Source organism: Oncorhynchus clarkii, unplaced genomic scaffold, assembly GCF_045791955.1.
Source record: "Oncorhynchus clarkii lewisi isolate Uvic-CL-2024 unplaced genomic scaffold, UVic_Ocla_1.0 unplaced_contig_5682_pilon_pilon, whole genome shotgun sequence".
In the NCBI taxonomy this organism is placed as follows: Eukaryota; Metazoa; Chordata; class Actinopteri; order Salmoniformes; family Salmonidae; genus Oncorhynchus; species Oncorhynchus clarkii.
The window spans coordinates 31,181-44,268 of record NW_027258014.1 but is presented as its reverse complement, the minus strand read 5'-3'; the positions used below and the strand labels follow the sequence as shown (position 1 = coordinate 44,268).

At 41.9% G+C, this 13,088-nt stretch overlaps 1 protein-coding gene across 1 annotated transcript; it reads left to right on the top strand.

Moving 5' to 3' along the window:
• Window positions 1-4,150: 4,150 nt before the first annotated feature.
• On the top strand, window positions 4,151-12,330 carry LOC139394510 (mucin-22-like). Its single transcript, XM_071142585.1, has 2 exons — window positions 4,151-4,222; window positions 11,191-12,330. The coding sequence occupies exons 1-2, from the start codon at window positions 4,151-4,153 to the stop codon at window positions 12,328-12,330; spliced, it is 1,212 nt and encodes a 403-aa protein (XP_070998686.1).
• The last annotated feature ends 758 nt before the right edge of the window (window positions 12,331-13,088 follow it).

Sequence of the window (13,088 nt, the reverse complement as noted above, 5' to 3'; positions counted from 1 at the left end):
ATTCCATGTATATTCTATGTATATTCTATATGTATTCCATGTATATTCTATGTATATTATATATGTATTCCATGTATATTCTATATGTATTCCAGGTGTATTCTATGTATATTCTATATGTATTCCATGTATATACTATGTATATTCTATATGTATTCTATGTATATTCTATATGTATTCCATGTGTATTCTATGTATTTTCTATATGTATTCCATGTATATTCTATGTATATTCTATGTATATTCTATATGTATTCTATGTATATTCTATGTATTTTCTATATGTATTCCATTTATATTCTATGTATATTCCATGTATATTCTATGTATATCCTAGGTATGTCCTATATATATTCTCGGTATATTCCATGTATATTCTATGTATATTCTATATGTATTCCATGTATATTCTATGTATATTCTATATGTATCCATGTATATTCTATGTATATTCTATGTATATCCTATCTATATTCTATGTATATTCTATGTATATCCTATGTATATTCTATGTATATTCTATGTATATTCTATGTATGTCCTATGTATATTCTATGTATATTCTATGTATATTCTATATGTATTCCATGTATATTCTATGTATATTCTATGTATATTCTATATGTATTCTATGTATATTCTATGTATATTCTATATGTATTCCATGTATATTCCATGTATATTCTATGTATATCCCATATGTATTCCATGTATATTGTATGTATATTTTATGTATATTCTATGTATATTCTATATGTATTCCATGTATATTCTATGTATATTCTATGTATATTCTATATGTATTCCATGTATATTCCATGTATATTCTATGTATATTCTATATGTATTCCATGTATATTCTATGTATATTTTATGTATATTCTATGTATATTCTCTATATATTCTATGTATATTCCATGTATATTCTATGTATATTCTATGTATATTCTATGTATATTCTCTATATATTCTATGTATATTCCATGTATATTCTATGTATATTCTATGCATATTCTATGTATATTCCATGTGTATTCTATGTATATTCTATGTATATTCTATGTACATTCTCTATGTATTCCATGTATATTCCATGTATATTCTATATATATATTCTATGTATATCCTATATGTATTCCATGTATATTCTATGTATATTCTATGTATATTCTATGTATATTCTATGTATATTCCATGTATATTCTATGTATATTCTATGTATATTCTCTATGTATTCCATGTATATTCCATGTATATTCTACATATATATTCTATGTATATTCCATGTATATTCTATGTATATTCTATGTATATTCTATGTATATTCTCTATTTATTCCATGTATATTCTATGTATATTCTATGTATATCCTACTTCATTAACAAACTGACAGAATAATTGTATCCATCTCTCAAGTCTTCTACACCACAGTGACGTTGGTGTGTTCTACACCACAGTGACGTTGGTGTGTCTTCTTCTTACTATGGCATATTGTTTTTATTCTCTCCTAGTCATATTATCCACCAAATGGTGGTTATGGACAGAGAGGAAAACGAGGAAGAGCCCAGTGCAGAGCGAAGATGTGTGTTGATGTGTGAAAAGGGCACCAAGTCCAAACCGTACTCTGCTGTCTCTGATGACTCAGACATCTAACCTGACGAGAGTGAGGATGAATCACCTGCGGTGGCAGGTGGGGGTGAAGACCTCTGAGTCAGACCCTCTCATCCTACGGTCACATAAAGGACGATTATAGCCCAGTGGGAGTGACATTTGTGTATAACGTGGATCACTTTCTTTTGGCTGATCATATGTAGTCCCGGGCTGGGTAGAAAGTAATTTGACTTGATGTTAAAGCTCGAAGGGGACATTTGATGATTTTACAGGCCTCGGGACAAGACTTGCTTTGCTCTCAGGAGCAGGGCGTATTTGAGAGTGAGTGATTACTGGGGTGGCGGTGTTGGGGTGTTCAGCAACTGAAATGTAAGATTCCCTGTGTCTACGACGACCGCCGTTTGGTGATTACTGGGGTGGCGTTGTGTTGGGGTGTTCAGCAACTGAAATGTAAGACCCCCTGTGTCTACGACGACCGCCGTTTGGTGATTATTGGGGTGGCGGTGTTGGGGTGTTCAGCAACTGAAATGTAAGACCCCCTGTGTCTACGACGACCGCCGTTTGGTGATTACTGGGGTGGCGGTGTTGGGGTGTTCAGCAACTGAAATGTAAGAACCCCTGTGTCTACGACGACCTCCGTTTGGTGATTACTGGGGTGGCGTTGTGTTGGGGTGTTCAGCAACTGAAACGTTAGATTCCCTGTGTCTACGACGACCCCCGTTTGGTGATTACTGGGGTGGCGGTGTTGGGGTGTTCAGCAACTGAAATGTTAGATTCCCTGTGTCTACGACGACCGCCGTTTGGTACGACGAATACACAGTGGCAAGCGAGATGAAACTGAGTACACATTGTCTGCTCTTTTGAGTTTTGAAGCGTGTTCTTTACCTGATAAAGTAAGGTTAGGATATGTCAGTTATCCAGTGAGAGATTTTTGTGCCGAACCCAGTGAGGTGTTTCAGATGCCAAGCTCATGATCATGTTGCAGCAGTGTGTAAGGAGGAAGATGAGAGAAGTGTGCAGGAAGGCACGGGACAAAATAGTGTGAAACTGTGTTTGTCAATTGTGGGGGTACCCATGTTACTGGGGATCAGAAGTGTCCGGTGTGAGAGAGACAGGTTGATGTTGCCAGGGTCAGAGCAGAACAGAGCAAATGAAGAGAGTAGATGATGATGGGTCAAGGGTGGACAGCAGACCGAGGCCAATACGGAGTGATGTGAATTTGTGCTTCAGTCAGGTTGGCTTCGTAGAATGCATTACCATGGTTATCACCTGTACCACAGAAACGGATTGTAAAATCACAGAGAAAAGATGTTGGGGTGGCAGCTGTAGAGAAATACTTGGGTGTACGAGATTTTACTGCAGAAGAGTTACAAGGTGAATGGAACGAAAGAGTCCCGTCCTTCCAGGTTTTCAGCTTGGTGTCGGATGAGTTAAGGTTCAAAGTAGTGGAAAGGGGTGGTGGTTTTATTATGAAATAGTGGTATATAGATGTTAGTTGGTGGTATGTAATAGTGGTATGTAGTTGGTGGCGTGTATTGTGGTATATAGTTGGTGGTATGTATTAGTGGTATATAGATGGTGGTATGTAATAGTGGTATATATATGTTAGTTGGTGGTATGTAGTAGTTGTATATAGATGTTATTTGGTGGTATGTAGTAGTTGTATATAGATGTTATTTGGTTGTATGTAGTAGCGAGAACAAAGATACAAGAGATGGAAATGGAAATGTAATCAACGGAATAGAAGACAGACATTAAAAAGAACAGTTGCATTGGAGACCTACCTATCAGGCAACTCACCACCTCAGTCACCAGATGACTTGCAGCCAGAACATGAGGACATCATACCTGCTCCTAACTCACCTGCCCCTGACTTACCTGCCCCTAACTTACCTGCCCCTAACTTACCTGCCCCTAACTCACCTGCCCCTAACTTACCTGCTCCTAACTTACCTGCCCCTAACTCACCTGCCCCTAACTTACCTGCCCCTAACTCACCTGCCCCTAACTTACCTGCTCCTAACTTACCTGCCCCTAACTTACCTGCCCCTAACTTACCTGCCCCCAACTTACCTCCCCCTGACTTACCTGCCCCTAACTTACCTGCCCCTAACTCACCTGCCCCCAACTTACCTCCCCCTGACTTACCTGCCCCTAACTTACCTGCCCCTAACTCACCTGCCCCTAACTTACAAAGGTTGGACGAGGGAGAGGTTGGACGAGGGAGAGGTTGGACGTGGGAGAGGCTGGACGAGGGAGAGGTTGGACGAGGGAAAGGTTGGATGAGGGATAGTTTGGACGAGGGAGAGTTTGGACGAGGTCGCTCAAAAACATCTTTGCATAACAAATATCAAACTTGGTAAAGCTTAACGAAATTTGAGAAATACAAAAAAGGTATGATGAACTGAAGAAAATGGAGAGACAATATTCCCCAAAGACAAAGACAAAACAGAAAGGGAACTCCTGAAAAACTTGAGAAGGATTTTATTTATCAAAATGCCGTCGTTGCAGAGTTAATAAAGCAAAAATATTTTTTAAAATGTCCAGCGCCAAGGACAAGGAAGTGGCTTCAAAAATGCTCAGAGGCAACATCCTGAGAAAGAACGGCCTGGTCAAAGCTGCAAACAAAAGAATTCGGATTTTCAGCAAAAGCATTGAGGGCAAATTAAAACAGGCCAACAAGTCTTCAATACTCCAGGAAGAATCAGTGTAACATAATTAGCACAGCCACAGAAGAGAAAATCACTAGATTCTTTGAACGTGATGTCAACAGCAGAACAACAACAGGGGGAAAGGACACGCTAACGAGGAACAAGAAGAAAAGGCAGAAGCTTCTTGAACGGCAAAATTCAGAACCTTTTATCAGGATATTAAGAGGGAATATTCAGAGATTAAAATGTCCTACTATGAATTCTTTAAAATACGTCCTTTTTTTGGGGTTGTCAAGCCAACAGTCCAGGATATGGACACATGACTCTGCAAAACCCAGTACATGGCCGACAAACTACAGTATCACAAAGGGATCAGCTGCAGTAACAATGGGAACCGTATTGAGTCTTTGTTCTGTGAGAACCTTATTGAGTCTTTGTTCTGTGAGAACCTTATTGAGTCTTTGTGCTGTGAGAACCTTATAGAGTCTTTGTGCTGTGAGAACCTTATTGAGTCTTTGTGTTGTGATAATCTTATTGAGTCTTTGTGCTGTGAGAACCTTAGAGTCTTTGTGCTGTGAGAACCTTATTGAGTCTTTGTGTTGTGAGAACCTTATTGAGTCTTTGTGTTGTGAGAACCTTAGAGTCTTTGTGCTGTGAGAACCTTATTGAGTCTTTGTGTTGTGAGAACCTTATTGAGTCTTTGTGTTGTGAGAACCTTATTGAGTCTTTGGGCAGTGAGAACCTTATTGAGTCTTTGTGTTGTGAGAACCTTATTGAGTCTTTGTGCTGTGAGAACCTTAGAGTCTTTGTGCTGTGAGAACCTTATTGAGTCTTTGTGTTGTGAGAACCTTATTGAGTCTTTGTGTTGTGAGAACCTTATTGAGTCTTTGGGCAGTGAGAACCTTATTGAGTCTTTGTGTTGTGAGAACCTTATTGAGTCTTTGTGTTGTGAGAACCTTATTGAGTCTTTGTGCAGTGAGAACCTTATTGAGTCTTTGTGCAGTGAGAACCTGATTGAGTCTTTGGGCAGTGAGAACCTTATTGAGTCTTTGTGTTGTGAGAACCTTATTGAGTCTTTGTGTTGTGAGAACCTTATTGAGTCTTTGTGTTGTGAGAACCTTATTGAGTCTTTGTGTTGTGAGAACCTTAGAGTCTTTGTGCTGTGAGAACCTTAGAGTCTTTGTGCTGTGAGAACCTTATTGAGTATTCGTGCGGTGAGAACCTTTGGTGATTTTGTTGATACCCACATGCAGGTGACACTCCACACCTGTGTTGGAGATACCACAAATTATACAGTTTCACTTTGCTCAGTGAGCTCTTCTATATGGAGGACTCCTCTGGGCTCATCTCCAAACCACTGAGCTCTTCTATGTGGAGGACCCCTCTGGACTCATCTCTCCAAACCACTGAGCTCTTCTATACGGAGGACTCCTTTGGGCTCATCTCTCCAAACCACTGAGCTCTTCTATACGGAGGACTCCTCTGGGTTCATCTCTCCAAACCACTGAGCTCTTCTATACGGAGGACTCCTCTGGGCTCATCTCCAAACCACTGACCTCTTCTATATGGAGGACTCCTCTGGGCTCATCTCCAAACCACTGAGTTCTTCTATGTGGAGGACCCCTCTGGACTCATCTCTCCAAACCACTGAGCTCTTCTATACGGAGGACTCCTTTGGGCTCATCTCTCCAAACCACTGAGCTCTTCTATACGGAGGACTCCTCTGGGTTCATCTCTCCAAACCACTGAGCTCTTCTATACGGAGGACTCCTCTGGGCTCATCTCCAAACCACTGACCTCTTCTATATGGAGGACTCCTCTGGACTCATCTCTCCAAACCACTGAGCTCTTCTATACGGAGGACTCCTTTGGGCTCATCTCTCCAAACCACTGAGCTCTTCTATACGGAGGACTCCTCTGGGTTCATCTCTCCAAACCACTGAGCTCTTCTATACGGAGGACTCCTCTGGGCTCATCTCTCCAAACCACTGAGCTCTTCTATACGGAGGACTCCTCTGGGTTCATCTCTCCAAACCACTGAGCTCTTCTATACGGAGGACTCCTCTGGGCTCATCTCTCCAAACCACTGAGCTCTTCTATACGGAGGACCCCTCTGGGCTCATCTCTCCAAACCACTGAGCTCTGCTATACGGAGGACCCCTCTGGGCTCATCTCTCCAAACCACTGAGCTCTTCTATACAGAGGACTCCTCTGGGCTCATCTCTCCAAACCACTGAGCTCTTCTATACGGAGGACCCCTCTGGGCTCATCTCTCCTAACCACTGAGCTCTTCTATACAGAGGACCCCTCTGGGCTCATCTCTCCAAACCACTGAGCTCTTCTATACAGAGGACTCCTCTGGGCTCATCTCTCCAAACCACTGAGCTCTTCTATACAGAGGACCCCTCTGGGCTCATCTCTCCTAACCACTGAGCTCTTCTATACAGAGGACCCCTCTGGGCTCATCTCTCCTAACCACTGAGCTCTTCTATACAGAGGACTCCTCTGGGCTCATCTCTCCAAACCACTGAGCTCTTCTATACAGAGGACTCCTCTGGGCTCATCTCTCCAAACCACTGAGCTCTTCTATACAGAGGACTCCTCTGGGCTCATCTCTCCAAACCACTGAGCTCTTCTATACGGAGGACTCCTCTGGACTCATCTCTCCTAACCACTGAGCTCTTCTATATGGAGGACTCCTCTGGGCTCATCTCTCCTAACCACTGAGCTCTTCTATACAGAGGACCCCTCTGGGCTCATCTCTCCAAACCACTGAGCTCTTCTATACAGAGGACTCCTCTGGGCTCATCTCTCCAAACCACTGAGCTCTTCTATACAGAGGACCCCTCTGGGCTCATCTCTCCTAACCACTGAGCTCTTCTATACAGAGGACCCCTCTGGGCTCATCTCTCCTAACCACTGAGCTCTTCTATACAGAGGACTCCTCTGGGCTCATCTCTCCAAACCACTGAGCTCTTCTATACAGAGGACTCCTCTGGGCTCATCTCTCCAAACCACTGAGCTCTTCTATACAGAGGACTCCTCTGGGCTCATCTCTCCAAACCACTGAGCTCTTCTATACGGAGGACTCCTCTGGACTCATCTCTCCTAACCACTGAGCTCTTCTATATGGAGGACTCCTCTGGGCTCATCTCTCCTAACCACTGAGCTCTGCTATATGGAGGACTCCTCTGGGCTCATCTCTCCTAACCACTGAGCTCTGCTATATGGAGGACTCCTCTGGGCTCATCTCTCCAAACCACTGAGCTCTGCTATATGGAGGACTCCTCTGGGCTCATCTCTCCAAACCACTGAGCTCTTCTATACGGAGGACTCCTCTGGGCTCATCTCTCCTAACCACTGAGCTCTTCTATACGGAGGACTCCTCTGGGCTCATCTCTCCAAACCACTGAGCTCTTCTATACAGAGGACTCCTCTGGGCTCATCTCTCCTAACCACTGAGCTCTTCTATACAGAGGACTCCTCTGGGCTCATCTCTCCTAACCACTGAGCTCTTCTATACGGAGGACTCCTCTGGACTCATCTCTCCTAACCACTGAGCTCTTCTATATGGAGGACTCCTCTGGGCTCATCTCTCCTAACCACTGAGCTCTGCTATATGGAGGACTCCTCTGGGCTCATCTCTCCTAACCACTGAGCTCTGCTATATGGAGGACTCCTCTGGGCTCATCTCTCCTAACCACTGAGCTCTGCTATATGGAGGACTCCTCTGGGCTCATCTCTCCAAACCACTGAGCTCTTCTATACGGAGGACTCCTCTGGGCTCATCTCTCCTAACCACTGAGCTCTTCTATACGGAGGACTCCTCTGGGCTCATCTCTCCAAACCACTGAGCTCTTCTATACAGAGGACTCCTCTGGGCTCATCTCTCCAAACCACTGAGCTCTTCTATACGGAGGACTCCTCTGGGCTCATCTCTCCAAACCACTGAGCTCTTCTATACGGAGGACTCCTCTGGGCTCATCTCTCCAAACCACTGAGCTCTTCTATACGGAGGACCCCTCTGGGCTCATCTCTCCTAACCACTGAGCTCTTCTATACAGAGGACCCCTCTGGGCTCATCTCTCCAAACCACTGAGCTCTGGCCACTTTTGGAATCTGACTTTTTCTTAAATGAATTAAATTATTTTACAATGGTCGTTGTTCAAAACGTTTACAATAAAATATTATTTTCATATTATTATTTTTTTTTACCTAGGTGTCTTTTCCACCACACCCATATTATTTAGTTAAATTAGTATAATTGTGTATAATTTACATAGATTGATTTGTATTAGACGGGGACATCATATGGTGGTTGTCATCATCTCACTAAAAGGTTGGGTGGAAATGTTTTTATGTGTTTATGTGTTAATGCTAAATGAGTCTTTTCAGTTGTCACAAAGACAAGGTTTTACATTCAGGCGTTGTGTTTTGACTTAATCATTTTAGGAAAAACTTTTAAAAAAAACACTTTAAGAATAATATTCAATGTAAATTAATGTACAAATATAGAAGCAATGTGTTATAAAATAATTGTGTGAGATTTCATTTTCAACTAAAACGGATGTTGTTTAAAGATGTGATGGAAATGACATCCGTCTATGGCTGTCTGAGAAAAATGACCAAAATATATCAATTCCTGAATGGTACAATCGCAGGCGTTGTCAGATATTTATTTCTAGACAAATCAAAGACCTATATAATACTGGCAAAATGTTGTTTCAATACATTTCAATTTCTGAACGCTTGCCTGGGACAAAGGGACTAAAGTGGCAGAAATTTTTATTTTTTTAACTAGTCAAGTCAGGAACAAATTCTTATTTTCAATGACGGCCTAGGAACAGTGGGTTAACTGGCCTAGGAACAGTGGGTTAACTGGCCTAGGAACAGTGGGTTAACTGGCCTAAGAACAGTGGGTTAACTGCCTGTTCAGGGGCAGAACGACAGATTTGTACCTTGGGGATTCGAACTTGCAACCTTTTGGTTACTAGTCCAACGCTCTAACCACTAACCACCCTGCCGCCCCACTGACTTACTGTGTTCTATCATACTGTGTTTTATTCAATTTACTGTGTTCTATCATAATGTGTTTTATTCAATTTACTGTGTTCTATCATACTGTGTTTTATTCAATGTACTGTGTTCTACTATACTGTGTTTTATTCAATGTACTGTATTCTATCATACTGTGTTTTATTCAATTTACTGTGTTCTATCATACTGTGTTTTATTCAATGTACTGTATTCTATCATACTGTGTTTTATTCAATGTACTGTATTCTATCATACTGTGTTTTATTCAATTTACTGTGTTCTATCATACTGTGTTTTATTCAATGTACTGTGTTCTACTATACTGTGTTTTATTCAATGTACTGTGTTCTATCATACTGTGTTTTATTCAAAGTACTGTATTCTATGATACTGTGTTTTATTCAATGTACTGTGTTCTATTATACTGTGTTTTATTCAATGCACTGTATTCTATCATACTGTGTTTTATTCAATGTACTGTGTTCTATCATACTGTGTTTTATTCAATGTACTGTATTCTATTATACTCTGTTTTATTCAATGTACTGTGTTCTATTATACTGTGTTTTATTCAATGCACTGTATTCTATCATACTGTGTTTTATTCAATGTACTGTGTTCTATTATACTGTGTTTTATTCAATGCACTGTATTCTATTATACTGTGTTTTATTCAATGTACTGTGTTCTATCATACTGTGTTTTATTCAATGTACTGCATTCTATCATACTGTGTTTTATTCAATGTACTGTATTCTATCATACTGTGTTTTTTTCAATGTACTTTATTCTATTATGTGTTTTATTCAATGTACTGTATTCTATCATACTGTGTTTTATTCAATGTACTGTATTCTATTATGTGTTTCATTCAATGTACTGTATTCTATTATGTGTTTTATTCAATGTACTGTGTTCTATTATACTGTGTTTTATTCAATACACTGTATTCTATCATCCTGTGTTTTATTCAATGTACTGTATTCTATCATACTGTGTTTTATTCAATGTACTGTATTCTATTATGTGTTTTATTCAATGTACTGTATTCTATTATGTGTTTTATTCAATGGACTGTGTTCTATTATACTGTGTTGTATTCAATGTACTGTGTTCTATTATACTGTGTTTTATTCAATGTACTGTGTTCTATCATACTGTGTTGTATTCAATGTACTGTGTTCTATCATACTGTGTTATATTCAATGTACTGTGTTCTATTATACTGTGTTTTATTCAATGTACTGTGTTCTATTATACTGTGTTTTATTCAATGCACTGTATTCTATCATACTGTGTTTTATTCAATGTACTGTGTTCTATTATACTGTGTTTTATTCAATGCACTGTATTCTATCATACTGTGTTTTATTCAATGTACTGTATTCTATTATACTGTGTTTTATTCAATGTACTGTGTTCTATCATACTGTGTTTTATTCAATGTACTGTGTTCTATCATACTGTGTTTTATTCAATGTACTGTGTTCTATCATACTGTGTTTTATTCATTGTACTGTGTTCTATCATACTGTGTTTTATTCAATGTACTGTATTCTGTGTTTTATTCAATGTACTGTATTCTGTGTTTTATTCAATGCATCTCAGACATTGATCGTCCTAATATTTATATATTTCTTAATTCCATTCTTTTACTTTTAGATTTGTGTGTATTGTTGTGAATTGTTATATAGTGCTGCACTGTTGGAGCTAGGAACACCAGCATTTCACTGTTGGAGCTAGGAACACCAGCATTTCACTGTTGGAGCTAGGAACACCATCAGTACCACTGTTGGAGCTAGGAACACCAGCATAACCACTGTAGGCGCGAGGAACACCAGCATTTCACTGTTGGAGCGAGGAACACCATCAGTACCACTGTTGGAGCTAGGAACACCAGCATTTCACTGTTGGAGCGAGGGACACCATCATTACCACTGTTGGAGAGAGGAACACCAGCAGTACCACTGTTGGAGCGAGGAACACCAGCAGTACCACTGTTGGAGCGAGGAACACCAGCAGTACCACTGTTGGAGCGAGGAACACCAGCAGTACCACTGTTGGAGCGTGGAACACCATCAGTACCACTGTTGGAGCTAGGAACACCAGCAGTACCACTGTTGGAGCTAGGAACACCAGCAGTACCACTGTTGGAGCTAGGAACACCAGCAGTACCACTGTTGGAGAGAGGAACACCATCAGTACCACTGTTGGAGCGTGGAACACCATCAGTACCACTGTTGGAGCGAGGAACACCAGCAGTACCACTGTTGGAGCGAGGAACACCAGCAGTACCACTGTTGGAGCTAGGAACACCAGCAGTACCACTGTTGGAGCGAGGAACACCATCAGTACCACTGTTGGAGCGAGGAACACCAGCAGTACCACTGTTGGAGCGAGGAACACCAGCAGTACCACTGTTGGAGCGTGGAACACCATCAGTACCACTGTTGGAGCTAGGAACACCAGCAGTACCACTGTTGGAGCTAGGAACACCAGCAGTACCACTGTTGGAGCGAGGAACACCAGCAGTACCACTGTTGGAGCGAGGAACACCAGCAGTACCACTGTTGGAGCTAGGAACACCAGCAGTACCACTGTTGGAGAGAGGAACACCATCAGTACCACTGTTGGAGCGTGGAACACCATCAGTACCACTGTTGGAGCGAGGAACACCAGCAGTACCACTGTTGGAGCGAGGAACACCAGCAGTACCACTGTTGGAGCTAGGAACACCAGCAGTACCACTGTTGGAGCGAGGAACACCATCAGTACCACTGTTGGAGCGAGGAACACCAGCAGTACCACTGTTGGAGCGAGGAACACCAGCAGTACCACTGTTGGAGCGTGGAACACCATCAGTACCACTGTTGGAGCTAGGAACACCAGCAGTACCACTGTTGGAGCTAGGAACACCAGCAGTACCACTGTTGGAGCGAGGAACACCAGCAGTACCACTGTTGGAGCGAGGAACACCAGCAGTACCACTGTTGGAGCTAGGAACACCAGCAGTACCACTACACCCGGATAAACATCTGATAAATATGTGTATTTGACCAATTCAATTGGATCTGATTTCCATCAGACACTGGGAGATTAATTCACCGTTCAGCAGAACAACAACCTTCAACACAAGGCCAGATCTATACTGGAGATGCTCACCAAGAAGACACTGAATGTTCCTGAGTGTCACTGCCTGACCTTAGTTCCTTGTTTATGTCTCTATTTTAGTTTGGTCAGGGCGTGAGTTGGGGGCTACCTGCCGTCCCTACACTCTAACCACTAGGCTACCTGCCGTCCCTACACTCTAACCACTAGGCTACCTGCCGTCCCCACACTCTAACCACTAGGCTACCTGCCACACCCGAATATCTGACTGGGAAGTACATCTTATAATAACCAGAAAAAGGTTTAATGGCAGTGGGTTGAAGTCCACGGTCGGAGTCCATTTCAGCCACATCTCTTTCTGTTCAGCCAGTCTGCTTTCAGCTGCCAATGTTTTCTGTCTGGTGGTGAGATATGAAAACTACAGCAGATCTTTTGATGGTTAGCGTGAGGGAGTTGGTGGTAACGGCTGAGGTTTGAGTCACTGGATCTAAGTCCCATTCGTGGTCAGAGATAGTTGGCGGCCATTTTAGAGGGAGTTGGTGGTAACGGCTGAGGTTTGGGTCACTGGATCTAAGTCCCATTCGTGGTCAGAGATAGTTGGCGGCCATTTTAGAGGGAGTTGGTGGTAACGGCTGAGGTTAGAGTCACTGAATCTAAGTCCCATTCGTGGTCAGAGATAGT